Raw genomic sequence first — 24,735 nt, forward strand, 5'->3', positions numbered from 1 at the left:
AAATGATGTTAAGACTGGATATTAGACATGATATTTTAAACATATAACTTTGTTTTATTTTAGATGACTGTGAACAAAAGGGGACTTTTGGAAATTTTCTGCTTATGTAATAATGACAAACATCTGGAAAGTCACATCTGATATCAGATATCAGACACATAAGATATCAGACATCATAAAAATTGATCCTACAGCTCTGAGCTAATGTTAGCTAACATAACTATTGCTCAGCCCTTAATCTCTATAAACAGATATCTGCATATGAATGCAGAATCTGTAGACAAGGGACAAGATTTTGGGATTGGAAGCGTTCTGGTTTCCGTTTCCATTCCAGTGATTTCTACAGGAACATGCTTTGGTTGCTTGCAGGTTAACAGTCCTTGTGCGGAGCAAAATAGGCGGAAAGCATTAGCTGAAATGTCTGGACCTAAAACACCTACAAAAGTATTAATGTTTATTTGGTTTTAAACTGTTAACTGAGTGTTAATTAGCTACTTGTGAAACAATCCAGTCAACTCCAACTCCATTCTTGCCTCTGAGGTTGCTAATCGGACTGTAAACAATGGGAGTGTATAGACACAGGTCCGCAGTGCACATTTACTAGGTTCAACAGTCTAACTCTTCCTTTGGACAATTGTGCGCAGGGAGGTTGTAGTAACAGGACATGTTATGTTTTAATAGGGACACTGTTGCAATTGGGTGGTCTGGCTCAAAATGTGTTATTTCATTGACTAAGTAAGTCAGAGTTTTTATCCTACCATGAGCTTTTTTTGTTTTTATTATGGTTTAGTGAGTCAAAATGTTGACTTATGAGTATATTTATTTTCATTATGAGAGCAGAACTGGGACTCCATACTTGTCACTATCCAGTTATACAGTAACTTGCTGACCTCAAATTCAGCGAGTCCGCTTCAATAAACCCTCTTGAGAAAGTTTTAGCGAAGTTCCGGAGGACAATTCCATTAACATCCGTATCATGTTACTCCTTTAACTGGACCACCCAACATGCCTAATCTGGGGTAGCAGACATGTCGTCTGAACAATGTCAAGGCAGGTTTGCTTTCTTAGCTTCTCTCAGCTCTGCGCCTGTTCCTGCGAGCATCCTCTCACACAAAGCTCAGACAGGCCAGGCTTCCTCCAAAGTTAATTACGGCCACAGCTTGCGTGGAGGCATATCATTAGCAGTAATTGCACACAGCATCCCACTGCCATGTGCCTCCCTTTTTTGTCCCAGATTTACGCTGCACTGATCCATGAAGGAGCAGCGCACCGCTCCAAATGCGGTGAATGGGAACGTGGTGGATGGAGGGGAAGGAGGGATGCAACTCCAGGCCTCCGTGTGTGAGCATGTGTTCACATCTATCAACGGGAGGAAATCAGGGAGTCTGGGAGTGGGTTTGAAAGATGCCGGGGTAAAAAAACGGCACATGTGGATGAATTGTGCAGTTCCATGTCAACTCCAGGAAATATGGGGATTATGGAGTGTGTTTGTTGTGTAAGCACGTGTATGGGTATATGTGTGTGTGTTTTCATATCAACAGTGAGGCAGTTGTTCTCTCTTGCTTGGTTGAAAAACTGGTTGGTACACGCTGAACCATGAACTGTAGATTTTCTAATCCAAATGCAATTAGCCTGTTTTTCATCTCTTCAGTGTGAGCAGGCAGATGGCTGAGGCCCACATTGGAGAGATCCACTTGTAAAGCATGCTGTCACAGTACACCATCGCACTACACCTGTATGGAAATGGAGCTCTGCAAAGATTTTGGGGCTTGACATCAAATGAGTCTGAATTACAGTATTAATATAATATTCAGGCTTCTAGCTCATATCCTGGTTAATAGTTTGACATTTTGGGAAATTTGCAATGGATTAGAATGGATTAGTAATGTAAGACTACGAGGCTAAGGTTTTATAGGCACATTCATGAATATACCGATGAATATGAAATAATCTATAATCTTAGCATGTCAGATAATATTGAAACATGTGCTAAAATCCTCATTGTGAATAAACAGGAGCAGCCATTTTCCTCTAAAGTATGCTCCTAGCCAAGAGACCCACAGTGGAAGGCGATGTTGGCTGCATTTCAATAAAAACCGCCCCCAGCATGACAAATCTCTCTTCAGTGGTCACTGCTGTCCTGCCTGCAGGTCTTCCAGCAAAGCGTTTCTTTGTTTCACGCATGTTGTGTATAAATGTATGTGTGTATGTGTGTTTGTGTGGGACTCCACAGCTAGGTTGAGATAATGCATCGCAATCCCTGAATTCCTCCCTCCGACCTCACCTGCAGAGTGTGGCAGATCGACGCTGAGCAACAGCCACTGAGCCAAAACACAGTCTCAGATGGCGAGGACCTGCCTGCGGGAAGAACAGACTTAACACACACTAGAAAAACCAACATAGACACTACAGCTGTACTAAACACAGAGGCACAGCCAGATGGGTTTATCTAAACTATAAATCAGAGTTCTATTTCCACTGGAGCTTTTATAACTGTGAATACCATACAATCAACTCTGATATAAAGGAGCTTCTTCCACAGCTAACAAGTGTTACATATGATAAGCTTTAAGAAGTCACTGACAAGTTGGGATTGTACTCAGCTCCTGTAGTGCTTTAGTTCCAGGGAAACAGAGTGGAGAGTTATGAAATGTCTGGCAGCAGACACAGCCAGGTCAGAGGTATGAAATGAGAGCAGGCGTGGGGGAAGGGAAGTCTACAGCTGAGCCTCTATAGTAAAATGATCTGATCAGGAGATAGCAAGAGAGAGGGAGATGAGGGTCAACTCACCTTGACTGGCCTATCCACTGAGCCGCACACTCTAGTTATGCAACAGACATACTTAACCACTCCTATTTGTGACACGGAGGCTACAAATCAACACGCTTGGCATGGCCACAGCTGAGGAAGAGCCTGGAGGATGGGTGAGGAAGACAAGACAGGAAGGAGGATAGAAGGAGAGATACAGGGAGAGCATATATTACAGTGAGGAGCAGAATGAGCTCAGTGTGCTACTAACCTGGCTCGATTTAGCCCTATTTCCACTCAAAAGATGTGTGTAGTCACAGCACTGAAAGGCACGTCTAGTACAAGCTCCATGAATTTGAGGGTTTACATTACTTTTAAATGGTTCCTATGTTAAGTGAGAACAGACAGGACCAAAGTTAGCACCACCACTTTGGCAGTACACAAACGCCAGTCTCAAGTTGTTGCTTAACCGGAGCGTATGCAACTCGATGACAGCAAACATGTGACCACAGAAATTAGAGGACAAGTGGTTTAGTTACATATTGAAATGGACCCGAGAGCTGTGTCTACACTAAATCTTGAGGCTGATCTGTCAAAGATTAAAGGAATAGTTTGACATTCTAGGAAATGTTTACCTTCTTGCAGAGGCTAATGAGAATTTTACTACTCTGTGGTGTCAATCTTCTCATCTGATGCTAACATGCTAACAAGCAAAGAAGCAGTCAATAGGGGTTGTGAGGTATTAATGAATAAATGTAATACATTTGCCTTTCCCTTTTCAAATACATATGTGATGACGTAAAAAATAGTTTACTGTATTAAAGGACCACTCCAGCAATTTAGTATTGCACCTCTAAAAGACTGGAGGATAAGGGATGCCAACATCTTTCAAACCCTGCACCAACTGTTTCCTGGCTTTACATTAAAAATGTGAAATCTCAAGCCAACCATGTTTACAATATGTTGGAAGGATTAGAAAGATTGGAAAGATTCCTGTTACGACAATTGAGTCAGTCATATGAAGGTTTAAAACATTGAACATTGGCAAAATTTCATTAATCCATTAAATTTGGGTTAAATTACATTAAACGATGGACTGTGGCTGACGTGAGGTCCATGTTTGCTTGGTTTACAGGCACGTCTGTATTACACTATTCAAGACAATTTTTGTTTGTGAGTTCCTAATTGCTTGTGCCTAAAAGTATAGAAAATGGCCATTATTCCCTTCAAACTTTGCTTTGCGTTTGTGACCTGGACAATGATATTTTGAAATGTATTTATTTCCAATGGGAAAAACAAGCAAATTTGCACATTTTCATTCACATGAAGTCAGAAAAACCAACACATGAATCAAAATTAACATGTATTTATACTAAAGTTATACAAAAGTGGCAGAAGCAGAGCCCATCTTGACGGGTGAAGAAGCTGGAAAAAGTTAGATGACGCTTACTGTGATCTGCAACGTGCACACTTTCATCTAACAAGTCCCACTGATTCAAACTAGACATCAAAAGCTCAACATTAGACTCTGTAAGACCAACATCTCTGATCAAGTCATTGAGGTCTCTTTGGTTGTGGTAGTATGGGTTTCTGAACTGATGGGCTTAAGGCCCCTGTATTTATACTACTAGGCTATTTATATTACTGGAAGGTTCTCTAAAGTTCTTTATTAGCCACTCAGCACTGAATCTATCTGAAATGTTCTGGAAAACAGATCAATTTCAGAATATCACTGTCCTGGTCATAAATGCAATGTCTGAAGGGAATAATGGCCACTTTCTGTACTTTTTAGGAATAAGCAATTAAGAAATAACACTTACTACCCAGGAACAAAAAACAAGTAAAATTTGTTACAGTGTTATTAACAGTTTGGATATATCAAAGCTTTCAGAAAAAACACACTCACAGTTTTCCAGTCAAAATCACAAGCTGGATGTTGACATGAACAGTTTTTACAAGTGGGAAACACGTCATTACAATAACAATATGACATGAATGCTGCATAGATTTGAGCTGATGACATCATCAGCTGGAAAGTTGGTGATGTGCACTTTTAAAAATACTAAAAAAACAAAACAAATTCACTCACTGAAAACATATCTAAGCCAAAAATGAACACTAATAATCTGAGCTACCACAGCAACTCTATCTCTTCCCATCAGTAACCAATCCACAACAGCACAAGTATTGCTTGTATATTTTATTTTATTTTATGTACAGTACATGTAAAAAAGAAAACAAAAAAGTAGCCAATAACATTGACCAACGTGGGCAACAGTAGATAGCCATGTTGCTCATACATGGGAAAATCCTGACGGCCATTTCCCCTCTCAGGCATACATACATTTAGACTCTCCCACTCCTCGTGTAAGGCTGCCTGGAAAACTAGCTGAGCTTGACGGTAAACAGTCAAACCGCAGATTATCAAAATGGGAGGAGTGCATCACCTGCTCCTCTAATAAACACACTTCTCTCACTGACGATCAATGAGCCAGTTTTCAGCCTCGATCAGAACAGAACGTTCCCAGACAAGAAGAAAAGGAGACGGGCTGGTTGGCTGAGCGTGACTGTGTGCAATGTTCGGTACGTTTTTTAATACAGACTGGGCTGTGCTTGACAGCAGTGGTCTCTGCCTTCGCCGCCCCCCTCCCCCTATTCCAACAGTGCTGCTTTCAACACAAAGGTCACTAAAGGTCAGCGTTGCAGTCTGCTTTGCCGGATGACTCAATAACTGCAGGCTCTGACTAGTAGCGAGCTTTTCTTCACACTTTACACTCAGCAGTTGAATTCACAGTATTCTTACAGCATGTTTTTTTGTTTTTTTTTTCTTCCTCCCAAAGTCACTCGTAAAGCTTTAACTGATAATGCATAGGGGGCTTCGACACATTTGTTGACCCATGTTTCTCCAGTGGAAATGTAACGTGGATTTTTGTAGTGTGTGTGTGTGTATAATATGTGTGTGTGTGTGTGTGTGTAGTAGATAAGTTGAGAGAGAAACACACCCAAGTCAAATGCGAGAATACAGTGTACACAACCATCCGCAACAGGTGTCTGGTGTCCCCAAAAATCGTACAATAAAATAAAATAAAAAAAGATTTTTTTTCTTTTTTATCTCCAAGGCCATGGATAGTCAACCACAAAGACTTCTGAATTCCCCTGCTGCCTATCAGGGCTGTATCTCGCAATAGTGTTTCAGACAGTGAGCTTACAGCAGGCCACCAAGGTACAGATAAAGTGCTTTTTCTTAACGTGACGCTTTAAATAATTAAAGTGATGTAAAAATGGTTTCTCAGGAAAAAAAAAAAAAAAAAAAAAAATGAGTTGGAGGGGAAGTTTGTTGACGTGACACCTCTAAAAGTTAAAAATGAAATGGAAGAGAGACACATAACACATTATTCTGGAGAGGACAGAGTTCAGTATAAATACAGTACATCCACAAATCCAACTAATGTCGCAGAAGGCTACGAGGATGGAACACTGTGATCGCTAGAAGAGCTGGAACAGTCACTACTGTCTCTGGATGGAGCCGTTCACATTTTCAGAAGTAAGAGGATTCAGGCTAAGACTTTTTAAAACCGGGGTAAAATGTCTCATGTCCTTGTGGAAAAGAGGGGGTGGATTTTCTTTGAGGCTGGACGAGTCGGACCTCGCAGTGAACACATCGGCGGCAAGGACCGTGATAGTGACAGCAGCAGACTGGGAGGTTTTGCACGACTGTAGTAGAAAGGTGGACTAAACCATTACAGATAATAAATACATTCGGGTTCTTGTAGTGTCGTTACTCGACTCTATTATTGAAATATGATTAATCTAAAAAATAACAAAAAAAAAAAAAAAAAAAAAAAAAGGAGGAATTGTTTAGTTCATAGTAGACCATGAGATGCCTGGCCTTGTTTTTGCTCCCTTATCCAGTCTCAACAACACTCCACCTTGGCGGCCATTTTCCACCAGCCTTGTGAAAAAGAAAAAAAAAAAAAAAAAAAAAGAGGAAAAAAAAAAAAAAAAACGGCATATAAATAGTAGCCATGGCAACCGCACGTACTCCCTCCTGGGTCTTGATGACAGAGTCTGAGAATTCAGAAAAACCTCGGAGACCTCTCTTTAGTCCTCAGCCTCTGCACAAGAGAGAGAAAGAAAAGAGAGAGCACAAAGTAAAGACAATGAGCAAACACGGCAGGTTATATATATATTCGGTGTAGGGAATTTCTAACTGAGTGTTCAAGGCTCAGCAGAGGGAGTGATGTGGCTCTTAACATGTCATGTTAGTCATCTAAAGATTATGGAGCGCTGTGAAGTGAACGTCAGCTACTTTCCAGCCTGCTGAAACCTCCATGTAGCTGACAGAGCAAGAAAAACGCTTCCTTTATGAGCTCTGGAAAAAGCACCAAATATAGGCTTGTCTTAACCCCTTACTGTGTATATTCTGAACTACAACCAACCTCTTCTTGGCTCCTCAGCCCATAACAGAGTAAACAGAGGCGTTGGAAGCTTCCTGTCTGTCTCTCATATCACTCAAAGACAATATTTAACCTTTGAGTGTGTGTTAAGGACCTGCTGCTTGGCTACCCAGGGCCAATGCACTCGGAAACCAGGGAAACAAACTTGGCTTAGCCTACAAATCTGCCACAGCTTGACAATGACTTTTAAACTCATAACTGGAAACCTATTTTTATGTTCTTGCATTGGACTAAAATGTATGAATGGCTTTCATTATGCTAAAGCAGTACTGTCTGTTTGTTGGGACTCACGTTCTGAAATTAGCTGTGTTAACAAGCTACTCCTGTTGACAGTTAGCAGAACAGCCTGCGCCTTCATTAAAACTGGTATTAAATGTTTATTTTGCTGCTTTGAATTCACAGAAACCGCTTTATGACATAAATGTAACAGGGTGTCCTCGGCTGGCATGGCAGATCTAAAAGCGTTCGTTAAAATAAGCAAGGGTGGTGCGGAATCATTTTCACTCAGCTTAAAACCCCCTCAAGTTTATCACGAACATCATCAAATTAGGTATTTATGAGGGTAGGACTGCTCAGTATGACCTGAAATCCACGTCACAGTTAATTCTCACAATAAGTCACACATGATAAATGAAGTGACACCTTTTTAAATACGCTTGTGCACAGGAATTTCCATTCTTGCAGTCTTATTCATTTTCTCTTCTCTTTAAGACTCTAAAAATCCTTCAAATTAAAAAAGGTTTATGGTTGAACTGCTCACAGCTCATGTTCACACAAAGACCAGAACTTGAGACGGTGGGTCACAAATAGACATTTGCTTTATTCTAAGGGGTCCAAAGCCAAAAAGCGTGGGATCCACTGTTTGAGGGAATGGAGTGGCATTAGTAAATACTTGTGTAATGGACTGCTGGGTCTTTTTCTTGGCCATCATATCGTATGACATGGTTGTCTTTCATGTGAACAAATTGCCAGTGTTTCCTCTTGTAGCTGCAGCTACTTTCCAAAAGTATTTACATTGAGCTTTATTGCTACACTGTCTACACTGACCAACAGTGATTGGTTGCTTGTATGTAGGGGCACATGTGATTTGTTGTATTTGCACTTGTCATTTTTTTTTTATGTGAAGTGAAGGGGTCAGCTACGGCCCGTCTGAAGGAATCAATTAATCGACTGTACCAACATGACTTAAATTAGGCAAGTGAGAAAATCATAATGTTTGTTTATGTAAATTTTCAACGCACTGCTCACCCTATTAAAAGGTCTAAGCACAGGGACACATTTATCACACTAAAACTGTAGATGTGATACAGTGACATTTAAAAAGGAATGGTTCTCTATTTTTCAAGTCTTAAAACAACAGTCAGGGGCCAGAATGAACATTGAAACAGGTTTTTCTTGCTGTAATCATTCCTCCTGTTCATATTGACATTAGAAGATCCCTTCATTATGCACAAGTGATGGGGGACAAAATCCACAGTCCTCCTTCTGTGCAACAATGTATTTAAAAGTTTATCTGAAGCTAATATGAAGCTTCAGTCAAATCAAGTAGATATCTTTCAAGGTTATAGTCTTTTTAGTGCCATAGTCCCTCTTTTTGTTACTATACTTCCACCACAGCTCAACAGGGAAACACTGTCCGAGGAAAGAAAGAGGGAATTCGATCATTTTTGCACAAAACGACTGTGTGGACACACTGTGAACTTTGTAGCCATTACTTCCATTGAAAGCACATTTGAAGGGGATCTTTTAACAGTAGGTATGAACAGGAGGAAAAACCTCTTTCACTGTTCATTTGGGAACCTGACTGTTGTTTCAAGACACACTTGGAAAAACTGTGAACCTACCCTTTAAAGTCTAACTGTTATGAACTAACCTACGTGTCGCAGTGGGAAAGTAGCGATGTAATCTCAGGGCTCATGTGACCCACGGCCTTGGCTGCCTCCAGTATGGCTCTCCGGTACATCCCTTTCTTTTTGCGGTTGAAGCGGGACCTGAAGAGCTCTCTGAAGGGCGACAGTTTGGCAACAGAGAGCTGGGAGGTGGTCGGTGAACCGAACCACGCCACCTTTGCCTGGGGCCACTGCGCCTCGCAATTGGCCGACTCCTGTTTGCGGGTACCACTGATGTTGAGGACGCGTGCGGGCCACCAGGGGAAGCCGTGGATTTTCCCCCACACAATGTCGCCCACCGCCACAGCGTGACCCTCTTCTGTTACACACTTTGCCATACTGCGGGTGTGCAGCCGCACCGTGAGTGGTGGCACTGTCTTGCAGTCATCCCGTGAGGGTACAGAAGATGAGGTTACAGAGAGGTCTTCGCCTGGTGCCAAATCGCACAGCTCTGGTGAGGTGCCATCGGAGCTGAAGGACTTGGACTCATCTAGGCTGTCACTGCTGCAAACCGACAGGCTAGAAGAATCCGCTTTGCGCTTACGGAAATTGATGAGAAGGGTGAGGTCGCTGTGGCCGCGTTCTGCCTCCTCGCCTGAACTCCCTGACCACAACTCCAGAGAGTTCTTGCCTTCCCCTGAGTCTTCAGAGTGAGGGAGGCAGGGGCCAGGTACCCGAGGGCTTCGTCTCCTGGCGCCTCCTACAAGTTCTGCCTCATACTCAACCACACTGTCATCACGTTCCTGCTGAGGGGGTCTCAAGCAGATCTTTGGAGAAGGCAAATCCTGACCCACGGTCGTGAAAGGCCTGGTCAGTTTGAGTTTGGGAATGGACACTGTGAGGCCAGACCTTGTGGCATCTAGAATGTGCCGTTGCTCCTTGGTGGGATCAGAAGGCGTCTTGCCGTTTTCTCCCAAACCATTCTGCACCAGCTGTTTGGGGCAGAATGGCTTGACTGAACCGTGGACTCGCGAGGGGATCTTCATGACTTCCCCCTTGCCCTGTGGAGTGCTATAGGAAATCTTTATGACCGGACTGTGGGGGATAACGTCACCTCCGGGGAACTTTTCCCCTTCAGCCTCCCCCCTTTTGTCCTTCCTGAGGCGTTTGCTGTCAAGGCTGGTGCCATTTTCCCGTCTCTTAGTGTCCTTGGTTGCAACTACATCCTCTTTTCTCGACAGCTTAGTGGGGGTATCCTTGTCGTCGCCATCATCGTCGCTCTGTAGTGAGTTCTCTTTTCTAGAGGCCTTGGTGTTGCTCATGCCGTCTTTGCTGTCCTCATCACTATTCAGTGTGTTCTTGCACTTTTCACATAGTACCTGCCGTGGCCGCAGACGGATAGTACTCATGGTCATGCGGCCAGGCTCTCGCGTCCGCCTCTTCTTTCTCTTGATTGGTCGTGGAGGGGGCTGAGGTACCCATTGGCTGTAGCTGTGGCGCACCCATAAGGGCTGGGGGAACGGGGCTCCTTCAAAATAAGGAGGGTAAGGAGTCTGTCCAGCTGGCACTGGTGTGGGCACAGGGCAGGGAAGAGGTGCAGTAGGTATGCTGCTTTCAGGGAGAGTGTTTTCATCCTTTGGTCTGTGTGAAGTCTGGCTGGGAGATTTGGAAACTGGCTCCTCACTCAGAACTTCGGGGATTTCACAAGCAGATTTTGATATCGGGCAGTCCCCGGGTTTTGCTGTGAAATCTGGTAGACAGAATAGCCCGGTCCTAAGATGAAGAAGAGAAAAGGAAACAATAAATTAATAACAGTGCACTCACTGAGCTTCGTTAGAAAGCCTGAGTGATGTTCATGCAAACCATCAAGCCTCATAAACATTCTTGTTACACGTGACAAACATTTCTTGAATTTTTTAGTTAAGCAATTTCCTCTACAAGAGCTTTACTGTAATGCTGTGCTTGTATTTCACCATATCAGATAACTTTAGGCCTGTGGGACAGCACAAATCTAATACGTTGCTGTCTGAATTAGGCCAAAAAGAGAAAAGAGCACCCTGAGCTGGTCAAAGCCTTCTCTATAAGTGCTCTACCATAGGCTTTAAGTCGGGAAACCTATTTTACCATTTTATTTGTTTTACTGGACAAACTGACGCTGCGTTCCCTGTCACCTGTATGCTGAAAATTCTTTACGTGTGGGGGTTGGGGACCACTGTGCAAGCAGGCAGGCGGTTATCTGTCATGTTGCCTCGGGCCACAAAAAGGGAGCAATAGTATCAGTAGTTTTCTTCGAGTGATTTTATGTTTTCTTTTTCATACTAAGGAGCATGCAGACCTGCCCAAAGAAGGCCCAACTGCCAAGGAGTCTTTAAAGGTGGCTGGCAGGCAACAGTAACATGGCTGTGCTGCTTTAGTCAGGAGACAGCAGACAAAGAGACTACAGGATGCCCAGGACACCCCCTCCCTAACATCTGACTGAACAAAAACAATCCCATGAATCACTCGGGATTCAGAGATGTAGGGAAGGAGCCAGGAGATTTCAGTTTGTTTTTGCATCCGTGTCTACTTGGGGCTTATGTGTGGTGAGATTATTAATTAGTGCACATTTGGGGAGCCCGTCTTCCTCCCCAGGAGAAGAAGCTGGCAGGCACCTCTGAAAAATAGTCTCTCGGTGAGGCTTGTTCCTCTCACCTTTTTATATGCAACCCTAAAGCAGCTAAATATTAGCCTTCACTGTGATTGACACGGCACAAACAGAGCTGCCTGTGACAGGGAACAGGCAGTGCTAGTTAAGCACAGTACAAGGACGCAGCATATGACCAGCGATGATTCAACGGACTGTTGCCGTTTCACGTTGTGTATAGTGTAACTAGATGCAGAGATCAGCCTTAATGATAGGCCTAAACGATGGCATTAAAAAACACTGTGGGAAACAATGACAGGAAATGCATTTCAATGAACTGAAAAGGAAGAAGAAGTCAAATTTTGTCAGTGACAAGGCCTGAAATATAGGCCTATTTTAAGTTATTCAAGGCCTGCCTTTTCCCGTTTGGATGGGTTATTTTCAGGACAGCTTGAACTCTCACATGAAAAACCATCTACGCATACTAAGGGGCAAAGCTGGTCAGATTCTGATTCTGCTAGTCTATAAATAGTCTAAAGCCAGTGGCTTTTAAGGTGCACAGCACCAAGAGCAACACAAGGCTTACACATGTGACAAACACATAAGAGGGGAAGATAAGACATGACTGTTGATACATGTTTGATTATACCTATATGGTTTTCTGATTTGAACAGGATTGAATTGTCTTGTTAACTGACAAGAAAGGGGCTTTTTAGTCAAATACAAGCTATGATGGTCACTGGATTTGTTTCAACAAAAAAGCATTACAGTTGTGATTTCCCCCCCAGTTGTGATCCCACATGTATCTTTATTGTCATTTTCCATTGTTTCAATAGATCAAAAGTGACTGGTTATTAAAGGCTTCTTGTCAGTGCTGCAAATGTGTTTCAGTTTACTTGAAATGAAACATCACTCCAGAGAAACAGTACACAATGCAACACAATCTATGTGAATAAAAACATCTAAACACAACTGATATACAGAATGCTGTTCAGCCAGGGCCTACCCTTTTACTGAATACGTTTGAGCTGCTCTGTTTGATTAGGCTAACAATAAGCTATAGATGAACCCATTGACATTAGCTATTGTTCATGAGAAGTCATTATCAATCTCTTTTAGACGGGCCAACTGACTTGACATACATTATTTCACCATGGTAAAATAATGTATTTGACCATGTTATTATAGGCTAAAATTAAATCAGTGCCATTAGCCATCAGGCTAGCTACCCTGTCAGCTACAATAACCTATATGTCTTTTGTATGGAGGCCCTGTTAGCTAAATGCTAACTTGCTAGTGTTGAGCGGTTAGCATCAAAGGTAGATTAGCCGTTAGCTGAGTCTAGCAAATTAATTTTAGACATAAATGTAGAAAAGGGAAAATCGAAATAATACTCACTTTTTGTCGCAATCAAGTAATATCCCCGTGTAACTCCTTTCTCGATAGGTCAGCGTCACCACCAGTGTATCGTTAACTATTTGATCGATAGTGACAGGTACCCGAGAGCCGGCCAGCAGCTCCTCGGCCACAGCCTCCATGTTTCCCGGGGTGAGGTGTCCGGCTCGGCGGTGCTCGATCCCGGCCAAGGGAGCCACGGTCGCGTCGGCCAAAGATCCGTCTCCCCTTCGCAATTGGAGCAGGAGGCTACAGCAGGGCATAAAATGACGCCATCACCCCTACCAAGTCAATTACAACAGTACTGCCACCGCTGACATCACGCTCTCTGTGCTAGAGGAGCAAGAGCTCGTAAGACAAGGCCTACCCTTTCTCTGTCTCACTTTGACTTGTTTGATGCCATTATTACCGACTTTTCTCTCAGGAATGCCTCCGTTTTTTCCTCAGCGAGAGTTTAATGGCGGTTTGTCCTGAATGAACACAATCCACAGAACTGGAAATTTGTTAAAATATGGATGCATTTTCTCATATGTTTGTAAGCGATACAGTCATATATTTTACTTGTGGGAAATAAATATGAGATTTGTCGAAGTATTCAACATAAGATACACAGCCACAATCTCAATTACAAGTATTTATACTTTTGCAAGAGCATTTATTACACATTCTTTTCTAAAATGCCCTTGAAAGTCTTACATTTGGCACTCTACTTGAAATGTACCCGTCTGCAAATCAATCCACTATTATCTAAATTGCATTATTTAATATCAGGCTATAAATGTGGGTCATTCTTAATCTGAAAATAAACAATTGGTGAACTGAGTTCAACTTTATCCTCATTATATTATCAGTGTCTAATTTATGTCCCTTGGGTGTTCTTATATTGAAGACTTGGTTAATTTACAATGTGTGGTTGTAATTCATTTATGCCATTATGCCAGTCCGGTGAGTCACTGTTACAGAGAATTGAATAGCTAAACACAGAGATAATAAGCAGCAATGCCATATTTGTTTTGTACTCACTTGATGTACTAAATGTTAATAAGTTAAGATAAATGTTTATTGGGTAAGGGTGTATTGTTGAAGCTGTCTTGCATAAGTTCAAAGAGAAAGAAAGAAAGAACCATACCATGGAAAATTACCACTTGCTTGACCAGTAACAGAATTGAGATCTTTATTTTTAAGATATGAGCATAACAATAGCCATTCATAAAGTCTTGAGCATGAATTCAGTATTGCAAAACTCAAATAGCAGAATGTTTGATCCACATCACTTGCCAAGGTAACTCGGCCAGGTGCCTCCAGTGAAGATAGTGAAGCAGTTTTCAACATCTCTTCCCCGTCTCTTCTCTAGAAGCTGAGTCTGTAATTTCCTCAGCTGTCAGTCCGAAAAGGAAGAAACGAACAAAAAAACATATAAATAAGAGACATTTAGTTTAAGAGGTGATTTGCTCTGTTCAAGACACAAGCCAGTACAATGAATAGAAACCTAAATGTAGAGCAGAGAAATCCTGTCAAGAAGGGCTTTAAGGAAGAAGGAATTCATATTTGTGTTGACGTTTGTTGTATTCATAAAATGTTTGAATAACACCCCCCCCCCCCCCCCCCCCCCCCCCCCCCCCCTAAAAAATGCAGATCAATATCCCATGACTGCAATATAGATGGCTTGTGTGAATAATTAAGTATTTCAGACCTCTTCCACATCTTGATCTGCTGCTGCAATCCGCTCGGTGGCCGTGCCCTTGGGATTCCTGCGTCTCTCCTGCATCTTCTCAACATGGGCACGGATCTGTCGCTCCAGCCTGCGGGCTGATCTGGAAGGCCACACAGGTCAAAGGTCAAAATTTTACACAGAAAGACTGAATTTTAGTTGAAGTGCTTAGGTATGGGTGGTGGTATCTTCACCTTTATGAGTGATAGTTTAAAATGTATTCTTGTGACTGTGTTGTCCTCTGCCAATATTTATTCTATTCATGAAAGTAGAGGGGGCTAAGGTGCATTATCTAATCTGGTAATCAGTTTTTTTCAAAGGAACAATGTGGCAAAAAAAGAACAAAGAAACTGCTGATATCCTATAGTGGGTGTACTGTCTCTCTCTGTCCACTAGGTGTCTCTAGATTTCCATCAGCATCTGCATGGTTCACAGTAGTACACCATGTGAGATGTGATTTAGTGGATACTTTTATGCCTTACAGTCAGGCCAAAGACCTGTCGTCCTGGTACTCATAGGTCAGGATGTACTGTATCACTGTGTCAGTTGTACACACCACGGATACAGTATGTACGGCACTCTTTTCATGAATCACACTGGTTAGATGAATACAAGTACGAGCCATTACGCCTTATTGGTTTCCCTTATGAAATATGTTCCCTTCACAAAGAGGAGGTGGACGTCAAAACAAGCATCCACGTTTTAGAGAGGGATTTATAAATCTTGAGACAATATATCAGGAAGATTTACCCAATATTCTGTACAATCAGTGTCAATGCAAACGGTCATACTGACAAAGCAAACTAAAAAACACCCTTAGCCAATGCAGCAGTTTGGATTCTCATTTTAATGCTGGCCCAGGTTTGAGGTTGTTATGGATGTGCACTAATGCCTTTTTGGTGTAGTCACACAGAGCTCTCAGTTACCTGGTCTCCTCACACTCTGTGATGGACATGCTGGACATTTGCCTTGGAGGACCCTCACTGCTGTCCCCCACATTCGGTTCTAAATCTGTTTCTGCTTCCTGTAACAGACAGAGGAGTTGTTTATTCTCTTGTAAAATATTACTTCCTTCCAGAATACAGAACCTGCAACACAACAGTCTCATTGGGTTGTTTTTACTGTATTTTCCAGTGAATGTTTATACTGATGTTGCTGTTTAAATGCTAACATAATAGGCTACTTTTCAGCTGTATGTATAAAAATGCAGCTTACAGTCAATTTACTGAAAACCATTCATCTGCATTATTTAAAGTGTGCCTAGATGTGTACTGTATATCAGCTTTGATCACTGATGCAGAGCACTGCATCACAAGCACTGGCATCTGTTACTGCCTTCAACAGCACCATCCTCAGCTTGATCATAAAAGATGACAGACAATGGCTCTGGTATTGCTACTACCTGAAAACTCATCACTAGCATCTAAATAAAAACATTTTTTATCTTGTGGTATTTCATGTTTATTGTTACAGACCACTATCCATCATGACAGAGGTGGTGCTCTACTGCCCCCCTGTGGCTGGCAGGTCGACAGGTGGAAATTTAGGTGATTTATTCCACACATACCTCCTGTTTTCTTTGTCTTTCTTGCTTCTTCTGGTTGTTCTCCAACATTTTCTTGTCCTGTGTGCTCTTGGCTTGTATGCGCCACTTACGTAGAGCCTCTTGACTTCTATGGGAGAGCCAGATGACAATACACTGTAATAGAGCTATGTCTATAGTTTCTAACTGGTTGCAAAGGGGGTCTGTAAATGTCTTTACATAGTGGACCTAATATTAATCCCTCACTATCTGTTACCTCAACACAATGCAGTCCTACTTTATGAAACAATGACCTGTCATACCTGTTGCATTACCTGACCTGAATATTCTTCCAATGCAATTCAAGGGTACCAGTACAGTCAATAGGGTACATACAATACTATGCTGAACTGAGGGTCTTCTAGAAGAAAATCAGAAACTCACTTTTTTCTCTGATCGAGAATAGCTTGTTTCTCTTTCAGCTCTTTCATTGCGGCCTGTCTCCTTTCCTCTGGTCTCTTCCACTGCTGAGTGTCAAACAAGCGGAGCTCGGGAATTATGCTGGCCTTGGTAGTCGCCTTTTTTCTGACAAATGAATTGAAACAAAATGCTTTATTTTTATTGCACTCCTGAGCACTCCTGAGTCCCAGTGGTGACAGCCTGGGAGATTTTTATCACTTGGTCTCCTCTGCAGAGAAATGTCATTAAAAAGTGTTTTGCTATTCTTTTCCAAGGCACCATGCCATATACTTTGCTCTCCACCACATTTTCAGACCTCAGCACTAAAGTTATCTACTGAAAATAAACCAATTCATCTCCACTATCCTACTATAGATAGCCAATAACACGTTCACTTTGTTAGATATCTGAGCAAGTAAAAAGGATTTATGCCCAACAGATATTTGCAGATATAAACTAGCTAACAGATAACTTGTCATTTTGACTCAGTAACGACATTTTAGGTGTTCAACTCATAATTGTAACTGGCCTAGACTTTTTGTAAACAAAGGAAAATCATATTTTTTCTTACTTTTGCACATCAAAATATTATTCCTTTCACCAAAATACCTTTACATTACTCACCGTTTAGTAATAGGAAGAAGGCACGACTTTGGGTTTCCATCACCCTGAGCTATTGAGCCCAGCTCTGCTTTGTCCAGGAGCATCATCTTGTGTTTGAGTTCCCTGAACCTCTGCAGATCGTCCTCGTCCACTGACTCGTCCTGCTCCTCCACACTCGTCGCCACCAGCGCTGACAGCTGGAGCTTCTCAACCACTGGCAAGTCTACCAATGAAACAACCACAGCAGTTACAAAGATGGTGTGGGGACAGCCAATACTGGCAACAATCACCACTGTCTACGGCTACAGTGGCTGGTGGAAGTATATGATGATTGGTGATGACAACTGGTTGAATAGCAAGAATCGCTGCTAGAATACAGAGCGATTTTTCAAGTGCGGCTAAGATTTACCAGCATTTTACAAGCAAATTCACACAACCACTAATCATAGTTCCCTTCTCAAAATCTGTTTGGATTGCAGAGCTTAATATGTGGATAGCAGGTTTTGACTGCATTAAAAAATAAGTGGCTGAATGTAACTTTTACCCGCATGTAGGATAATTAGATTAAAAAAGGTTAAATTTTCCATGTTATTGGAGCTGAAAAAGGCTGATGACAATGCACTATGTAAGTGGATCATATATATTCAAATCGGCTAAACTTATACTCTGAGCCAATTAAATAAAAGGATTTCCCCCTGGAGACTGGAGCCCTGTCTTTGTTAATAACCTTGTTGGCGGGGAGATAAATCGTTTGATTGAGGGGTTCGGCTCTGCTCATTCTGCAGCACCAGCCTCTCCTGTGGAGGGCTGTCTTGGGCTTCTCATAGTGATTACCTACAGACAGTGCTTAGTGACAGAGAGCTCCTGTTAAGAGCCCACAGGTTATCGATCATTTTCATCTGGCTAAAAATATTACAGAGCTGGAACAGGGGGAGTCAGCCGGGTGGCACGCGCTGTCTCCAAGGGAACAGAAGTCACACCAATGAAGTGGTACCAGGGCAAGGAGCTATTTTTGTCTCCAGCCGTCCTATCTTTGACAAAAAGAGCAGATGGTAACAATGCACGTGCATACTGATCACCTTTGCTGCTGCGTTGTTCAAAGTTAAGGTGCCTTTCACCTGGAGGGGTCTTCCTCATGCTAACTGGTCGCTTAGCCATAGCACTCCTTAGGTACTGGAGGATGCACTGGAGCCCCTGGCGCACAATGTCATGTGGAGGGAAACTGATGGGGCAGTTCCGCAGGTTCAGGCCTTTGAGGCTAATCACATTTCCTAGGAAAAAGTGGACAAATAATGAATCCCTTATTACTACAGTTACAGGTTACACTTTTGGCATTTAGCTGACACTTGTGTCCAGATTCATTTACAATGAGTGCATCAGTAGAGAAAGCTTGCATACGGTACATTTCTTGATTCCCGATGTTAATATACATGCAAACAACAGTGCATTAGTAAAAGTTTTAGTGACAACAGCAAAACATCTGAAACTGTTTTGTTTGCGCTTTCTATTAACATGTATTTGTTGTTCATTGAATGTAATTCAGGTCTAAATACACTCACAGACCACTTCATTAACAACACCTGTGCAATCTAATGCAATCCACTACAACAACTCTGCCATAAATTCTACTTTTATGAAGCTTATACATTTTCACTTTCTGTTGACATTATCAGAAAGGTGATAATTCTATTTTATGTTTATTATTAAGGTCGTAGTGGATGGTGGTGGAGTACTGAAGGGCATTTTATTGAAAAGTATTTCTAATGCCCCCCCTTATATATGTTAATGGATTGGACAAAATATTAGGAACACCATTCAATATAATGAACCTCACTAAACCACCACCACCCACTATGACCTCAACAATAAACATAAAATAGAATTATCACCTTTCTGACAATGTCAACAAAAACTGAAAATATATAAGCTTCATAAAAGTAGAATTTATGGCAGAGCTGCTGTTTTGGATTGCATTAGATTGCACAGGTGTACCTAATGAAGTGGCTGGTGAGGGTATGTGCCAGTGAGGCTAATTGAAAATGATGAAACAAAAAGACAGCGTGTTATTTCAGAGAGCAGGAGAGATGTTGCTCGCTGTCAGAGGTGAACAGAGGTAACTCACCCAGCTCTGGTGGAAGCTTTGAGATGGGATTCCCTTCTAGTAGTAATGTTTTCAGAGATCTAAATAAACAAAATCACAGACTATTAGATGATTGCACGGGCTATCACACATGCAAGGTCATAAATTTAGGAAGAAATTGTATAAGATATGTCTAAGTCATAAAGTTAATTAGAAATGCCTATATTTACTTTGAATCTCATTTGTCACAATTTGTTTTGTATTTGTAGGAGTCCTATTCTGTTTCATATCACATGCTACTAAACAGAAGAACCCTTAATATCAATAGAAATGGAAAAAAGCCTTATCAATAACTGTTCTGAAATGTGAAAAAGAAACATACTGGCATACTCCCATGGTGGTCTAAAATCAATCAGCATATATTTAAAAGAGCAATTGCCTAAGTAGCTTACCTGTGCAAGCCAATTTCAGCAGGGAGCGATGTAATTTGGTTATTTCTGAGGTCTAGCCACAGCAGGCTGGGCAAGCTGGTGAACATTGAATCTGGGAGACTGCATATCTGATTGCCTTCAAGATATAAATGCTGAGGACAGAATAATGAGACGGTTAGAGTTGATAGCTAAAGCAGAATAATAAATTATGCTGAGATATAAAACGTTCTGGTGGATGCGTTACAGATTATTTGCTTTAAAACCACTGTAACATATGTACTGTGGCTGGATGGGTGGTCAGAGGTTGACAAATGAACAGTGAAATCCCAGCTGACCTTTAGTGTGCTATTTTTCAAAATACTGTCTGCAACATGCTTCAGCTCAGTTCTGCTCAGACACAGAGTCTCTGATGAATAATATTCAGTGAGCTCCTTTGGCTGAGCATCCTCAGGCAGAATGTGGGGGGTCTGTGGTCTGACAGCACTGTTCCCAAAGACAAAGCTTAGCTGCGGCTCAGGAACCTCCTCCTCCTCTTCTGTATAAGACATTTTGGATAAGTCATGCTGAAATATTCACTTTTCACAAACAAAGACCGCTTTCATTATTCAGAGTTTTCAGGTTTTGCAATGGCATCGCTTTCCCAGTGTCTGAAAATAAAGTTCACATTAGTGTCACATTTAAAGGGCAGGTTTGCCTCTATTTTACGCGAACATTTAAATTGCCTACAAGCTAAACTGGTCACTATTCACTGCTGCCTGACATTAGCAAACAATTCAGTGACTGTTGAACGGCCGAATTAACTCACCTGGAAGTTGAGTCAACATACTCTTAAACTGTGGGCGTCACTTAGTATTTTCTTCAAATGAAACGGAAAAAAGTTAGGAAAGTGTCATGCTAACTTGGTAGCTACCGCCGCACGAGTTTGGCGTCGTAACCATAGCAACTAGGTCAACACAAACTACGGCAACTGTCCACGTGCAAACAAGGCGAACTGCATCCATTAACCAGTTTGGTTTTTTTGCGTGTGCAAAATGGTTTTGTTCTGTGATTATGAGATCAAAAAGCAAAGCAAAAATGATGCAATTCGATCAGCATTAGAGATGTCACACTTAATTATGTGTGCAATAGTATAACAGGGCAGCAACAGGCGCAAATGAAGCGAGTGTGCATGTTGAAGAGGAAGTGTTAAATCCCCTTTTCCCCCTCAGTGATCCCGGTACCACCCATCCATCTTCTAATGAGACTGTGTAGTAATTCATCTAGGTTCATTTGGGTTTGGAGGATATCAGCAGTTGTTTTCTGTTGTAAAAGAGATACTGATTTATTCTGGCTTCACCTATGGAGGCTGGTGCTTATGTGTTGATATGTATGACAGTCTGTGATACAGAGCGACGTCGACTACAGTCACTGGCCAGCAACTGTCACACTACTCTCCCAGTGTCAAGGCAGCCAGAATTGTATATGGTGGCTTCCGGTTGTAACTTTCAATATAAAGGTCTTATTAGCAAAAAACGTTAAGAGAAAAGTAACCCTACACAAGAGTTGAAATTAATTGTTTTCTCCAATCAAAGCTTTCATTTGACATTACATGGCGGCAATTTTTGAAAACAACCATTTAGCTATATTTCTGTTTAACTTTATATTATAAATATTTAACTGATGTAGGCCTACAGTATAACTCACTATATTTTTACGTAGACTGCATTTCATCACTCATAAATTCATATTGCATATCAGATGCTCCGCTATGAGCTTATATTCAATAGAGCTGCAATGGTTAGTCGACTAATCGATTAGTCATTAACTATTAAATTAATCACCAACTGTTTTGATAATCGTTTGGCGTTGTTCTCAACCGAAGAACTTCTGTATTCCTACACGCAGATCAGCTGTTTGGATCAGAGAGTGCATGCGTAGGAATATGGAGGTTCTACAATTGACAAAAAGGTCGTGCCAAAAGAGAGGGCTGAAAATAATCTAAATAGATCGCACACTCAAACTGATACTGATTTTTTTTAAATAGGCTTTTTTTTAGGTGTCTAAAATACGTTTTGCTGTCGGCTCCGTCCACAGCAGTACATTGCTTAGCTTTCGTGATACTCCTGTCTGTTTCTCCAAACTAGGGGCGTGCCGACCGCCACCTGCTGCAGTTAATACACTGACTATGGATACGTACCTCATACAACCCCACTTCAAAAAATCCGAACTATCCCTTTAAAGCTTTTATCTTCTAGGCTGAGTAGCTTGAGTTCCGGTTTTACTGTAACTGTATCACACTCGACGCAGCTCTTCACTCTGAGCTCTGACAAACATAAGTCTTTCGGTTTGGCTGGAAGGATACGGAAGACAACTGAACACAGCCAGTACCGAGTGAATATTTCAACAGTCCAGCTGTAACTAACCGAACAGTCTGTGTTTTAAGCTATTTTACAGTCCGTCGGTACCTGCTACACTCGCCCTCCCCTGGTTCACAAAGACTTTGAGTCGCGGTTGCTCAAATTTTCGGGGAGAATATTTAACGGATAAAAGCGAAATAACGGACCCGGTTTGGGTGAAATGTTTGGTTATCATTACTGTTCATTGAGGAGGGTGTCCTACACTGAGCTGTAGTTTCTCTTTCAAGAGGCGAGGAATGCAATCTGAGCATCAATGTTTCACTGGGGCAAGTGGAAGAAGAGGATGGGAGCCAATAGTTCTTCAAAGAGACCAGTTTTCGATGAAAAGGAAGATGGTAAGTGATGGAAAAGTAAACACTCCTTTTAGGAGTTGTTGCTAACAGTTAGTCAGTCTGGGTGTCTCAATATTTGATTTATTGTGTTTTTGTTTTACGGTACTGTGTCTAAAATCTCTTCAATAAGCACTAGCCTGTAATATTACCACAGAGTCTGCTGATACCGGAGCTAAGTTGACAAAGTTTTTGCTAATGTCGACAGACTAACACTGTTGCTGCTGAGGTTAATCCTCAAAGCATGATGCCAATATTTAACAAAGTCCGTGATTGTGTGTGTTTGAAAGGTTGGATAAACTTCCTACTAATGGATAACTATACTGTTTGTCAGGTTTATTATCTAGAGGCGATAATGAAAGAAGCAAACTAACCATAAATCAGTATTTTCATCACACACAATAACGCCCACACTACACTCACAGCATGCAAGGTTTCCACTTCAAATGAGCCCATATACACAGATAAAATGAATATCTTCATTACATGATAGAAAGTGTAACATTAACACTCGGTTACAGTAAAAAAAAATATCTGCTGCTCATACTGTGAGAAAATACTTTTAAGCCTGAATGAACTCTTTGAAATATGGACTATTTGAAGACAGAGAGTTAATTGCGTAATTAAGACAAGATTAGTGTCACGCATGGAAGTAATGTTAATTCATGATAGCTTGTCACTGTATGAAAAAATAAGCCTCTTGGAAGTGCACCAAATAAGCTGAGCACTGAGTCACTGGATGTGTGTGATAGAGCTACAGAAAGCCAGTGTTGCTGCTGAGAGCTACCATCAATGTGTGCTGGCCAAGTTACAGTCAAAACTTGAGTAAATGAGGTCATATCACTGCAGGGATATGGTCATATGGCCCCAGTGTGTGTGTGTGTGTGTGTATTTAGTACACACTCCTACATTCAGGGATAACCCAATTAAGCTTTCAGCTTTTTTGTCGATAGCCTACACAGAAAAGTGTCCAGCACTAATTCAGATAACTATCAGGGTTAGTGGTTATTGAACAGAACAGGAGTGGCTGTGCAAAATTAAGCTGTACGTTCTGAGCCTTGCACCAGCTGACCAAAGATAAGTCCTGCATTGATGTCTTCAGGTTTCGACAGATGTTGTTGGCCAGGCAATTTCTCTTTCTGTAGGTGTGTTTTTTTTGTGTTTGAAGGAGAAACCTTGAATCTCTCAAGGCTGAGATTTCATGTTTCTCCACTTTGTCTGTGGTGAATGTAAAGTGCAGCTGCAGCGATTACTCGATGAATTGATCAGTCAGTCGACAGAAAATTAATCTGCAAATATTTTGATAATTGAATAATCGTTTAAGTAATTTTTTAAGCAAAAATGCCAAACATTCACTGGTTCAATGCTCTCAAATGTGAGAACATGTTGCTTTTGTTGGTCATAAATTACAGTAAATTTAATATTTAGGGGGTTTAGATTGTTTATTGGACAAAATAAGACATTTAATAACATCATCTACTGTTTTAGGATATTGTGATGAGCGTTTTGCACCATTTTCTGATGTTTTATTGACAAGATGATTAACAGATTAATGGAGAAAATAATTGGCAGATTAATCCATAATGAAAATAATTGTTAGTTGCAGCCTTGATGTGAAGAGACAGAGAGAGCCTCCAGCATCTTTATTACCAGACTGAAGACAGTTTTCATATTCTCTTATCATTAATACGAGGCAGGTGCTGCTTATGTATGACCTATAAAACACTAATAACTGCTGTAGCCCTGCTTCACTTTCAATATCCGTCGAGTGTCAAAAGTCAGTGCGTATGCTTCATCGTGGTCATCGTCACCGTCTTTGTCATCACCAACATGATGATCCATAAATGCACAGATTGCAGACTCTGTTCTCTGTTGCAAAGGAGTATTTGATGTAAGTGTAGCAGAATGTAGTCTTTATGCAGCAATGAAATACTCTTCTGCAGAGGTGGGCGCATATACATTAAATAGAGACAACTGTTAACGTCAGTCCGATCACCTTGAACACTTGTGAAGCGCCGCTTCTGCACAGTGTAGCGTCTTTTGTAAAGCAGCTGCTTCTCTTCTACCCTGTTCATTTTTCAAAGGGCTGCCTAGCACTGATAACAGTGGGAGCGAACCGTGGTGCACTGCGTTGTTGATGCTGACTTCGACT

At 41.5% G+C, this 24,735-nt stretch overlaps 3 protein-coding genes across 8 annotated transcripts in view; 1 reads left to right on the top strand and 2 right to left on the bottom strand.

The window, feature by feature from the left end:
* Nucleotides 1–4,933: 4,933 nt before the first annotated feature.
* On the bottom strand, nt 4,934–14,034 carry pwwp2b (PWWP domain containing 2B). Of its 3 annotated transcripts, XM_042433505.1 has the most exons (4): nt 13,420–14,033; nt 13,056–13,301; nt 9,083–10,807; nt 4,934–6,863 (listed from the first exon to the last, which is right to left on the bottom strand). In XM_042433505.1, exons 2-4 carry the CDS (start codon nt 13,193–13,195, stop codon nt 6,857–6,859), a joined length of 1,872 nt encoding a protein of 623 aa, XP_042289439.1. In that variant the 5' UTR covers nt 13,196–13,301; nt 13,420–14,033; the 3' UTR covers nt 4,934–6,856. The 3 variants fall into 3 exon arrangements, with proteins under 3 accessions (XP_042289439.1, XP_042289437.1, XP_042289438.1); XM_042433503.1 differs by having other exon boundaries at nt 13,056–14,034; XM_042433504.1 differs by having other exon boundaries at nt 9,079–10,807; nt 13,056–14,033.
* Nucleotides 14,035–14,201: 167 nt separating this feature from the next.
* On the bottom strand, nt 14,202–20,833 carry LOC121911719 (leucine-rich repeat-containing protein 27-like). Of its 2 annotated transcripts, XM_042433506.1 has the most exons (11): nt 20,664–20,833; nt 20,194–20,393; nt 19,880–20,010; nt 19,470–19,528; nt 18,427–18,618; nt 17,369–17,570; nt 16,730–16,870; nt 16,331–16,436; nt 15,690–15,787; nt 14,746–14,866; nt 14,202–14,430 (listed from the first exon to the last, which is right to left on the bottom strand). In XM_042433506.1, the coding sequence occupies exons 1-11, from the start codon at nt 20,680–20,682 to the stop codon at nt 14,323–14,325; spliced, it is 1,377 nt and encodes a 458-aa protein (XP_042289440.1). In that variant the 5' UTR covers nt 20,683–20,833; the 3' UTR covers nt 14,202–14,322. The 2 variants fall into 2 exon arrangements, with proteins under 2 accessions (XP_042289440.1, XP_042289441.1); XM_042433507.1 differs by lacking the exon at nt 20,194–20,393 and having other exon boundaries at nt 20,664–20,831.
* Nucleotides 20,834–21,866: 1,033 nt separating this feature from the next.
* The window catches only part of LOC121911489 (serine/threonine-protein kinase 32C-like), a 75,084-nt gene continuing 72,215 nt past the window's right edge, over nt 21,867–24,735 (top strand). Inside the window, exon 1 of one of the 3 annotated variants that reach the window (XM_042433018.1) lies at nt 21,867–22,589. In XM_042433018.1, the coding sequence (XP_042288952.1) occupies nt 22,508–22,589 (82 nt within the window). In that variant the 5' untranslated portion in view covers nt 21,867–22,507. The remainder of the gene's footprint in view (nt 22,590–24,735) is intronic. The other 2 variants (XR_006099869.1, XM_042433019.1) reach the window with 2 other exon arrangements.

Source organism: Thunnus maccoyii, chromosome 14, assembly GCF_910596095.1.
Source record: "Thunnus maccoyii chromosome 14, fThuMac1.1, whole genome shotgun sequence".
Classification (NCBI taxonomy): Eukaryota; Metazoa; Chordata; class Actinopteri; order Scombriformes; family Scombridae; genus Thunnus; species Thunnus maccoyii.

What these genes read in the sequence shown, in the direction of transcription:
- pwwp2b (XM_042433503.1), bottom strand. Translation starts at nt 13,315, where the DNA reads ATGCCCTGCTGTAGCCTCCTGCTCCAATTGCGAAGGGGAGACGGATCT. An exon ending in TTACTTGATTGCGACAAAAA is followed by an intron (nt 10,808 to 13,055) that starts GTGAGTATTATT and finishes TCTTCATCTTAG; the next exon opens with GACCGGGCTATTCTGTCTAC.
- LOC121911719 (XM_042433506.1), bottom strand. An exon ending in TGAACAACGCAGCAGCAAAG is followed by an intron (nt 17,571 to 18,426) that starts GTGATCAGTATG and finishes TTTCATTGGTAG; the next exon opens with ACTTGCCAGTGGTTGAGAAG. An exon ending in ATTCTCGATCAGAGAAAAAA is followed by an intron (nt 16,437 to 16,729) that starts GTGAGTTTCTGA and finishes GCTCTCCCATAG; the next exon opens with AAGTCAAGAGGCTCTACGTA.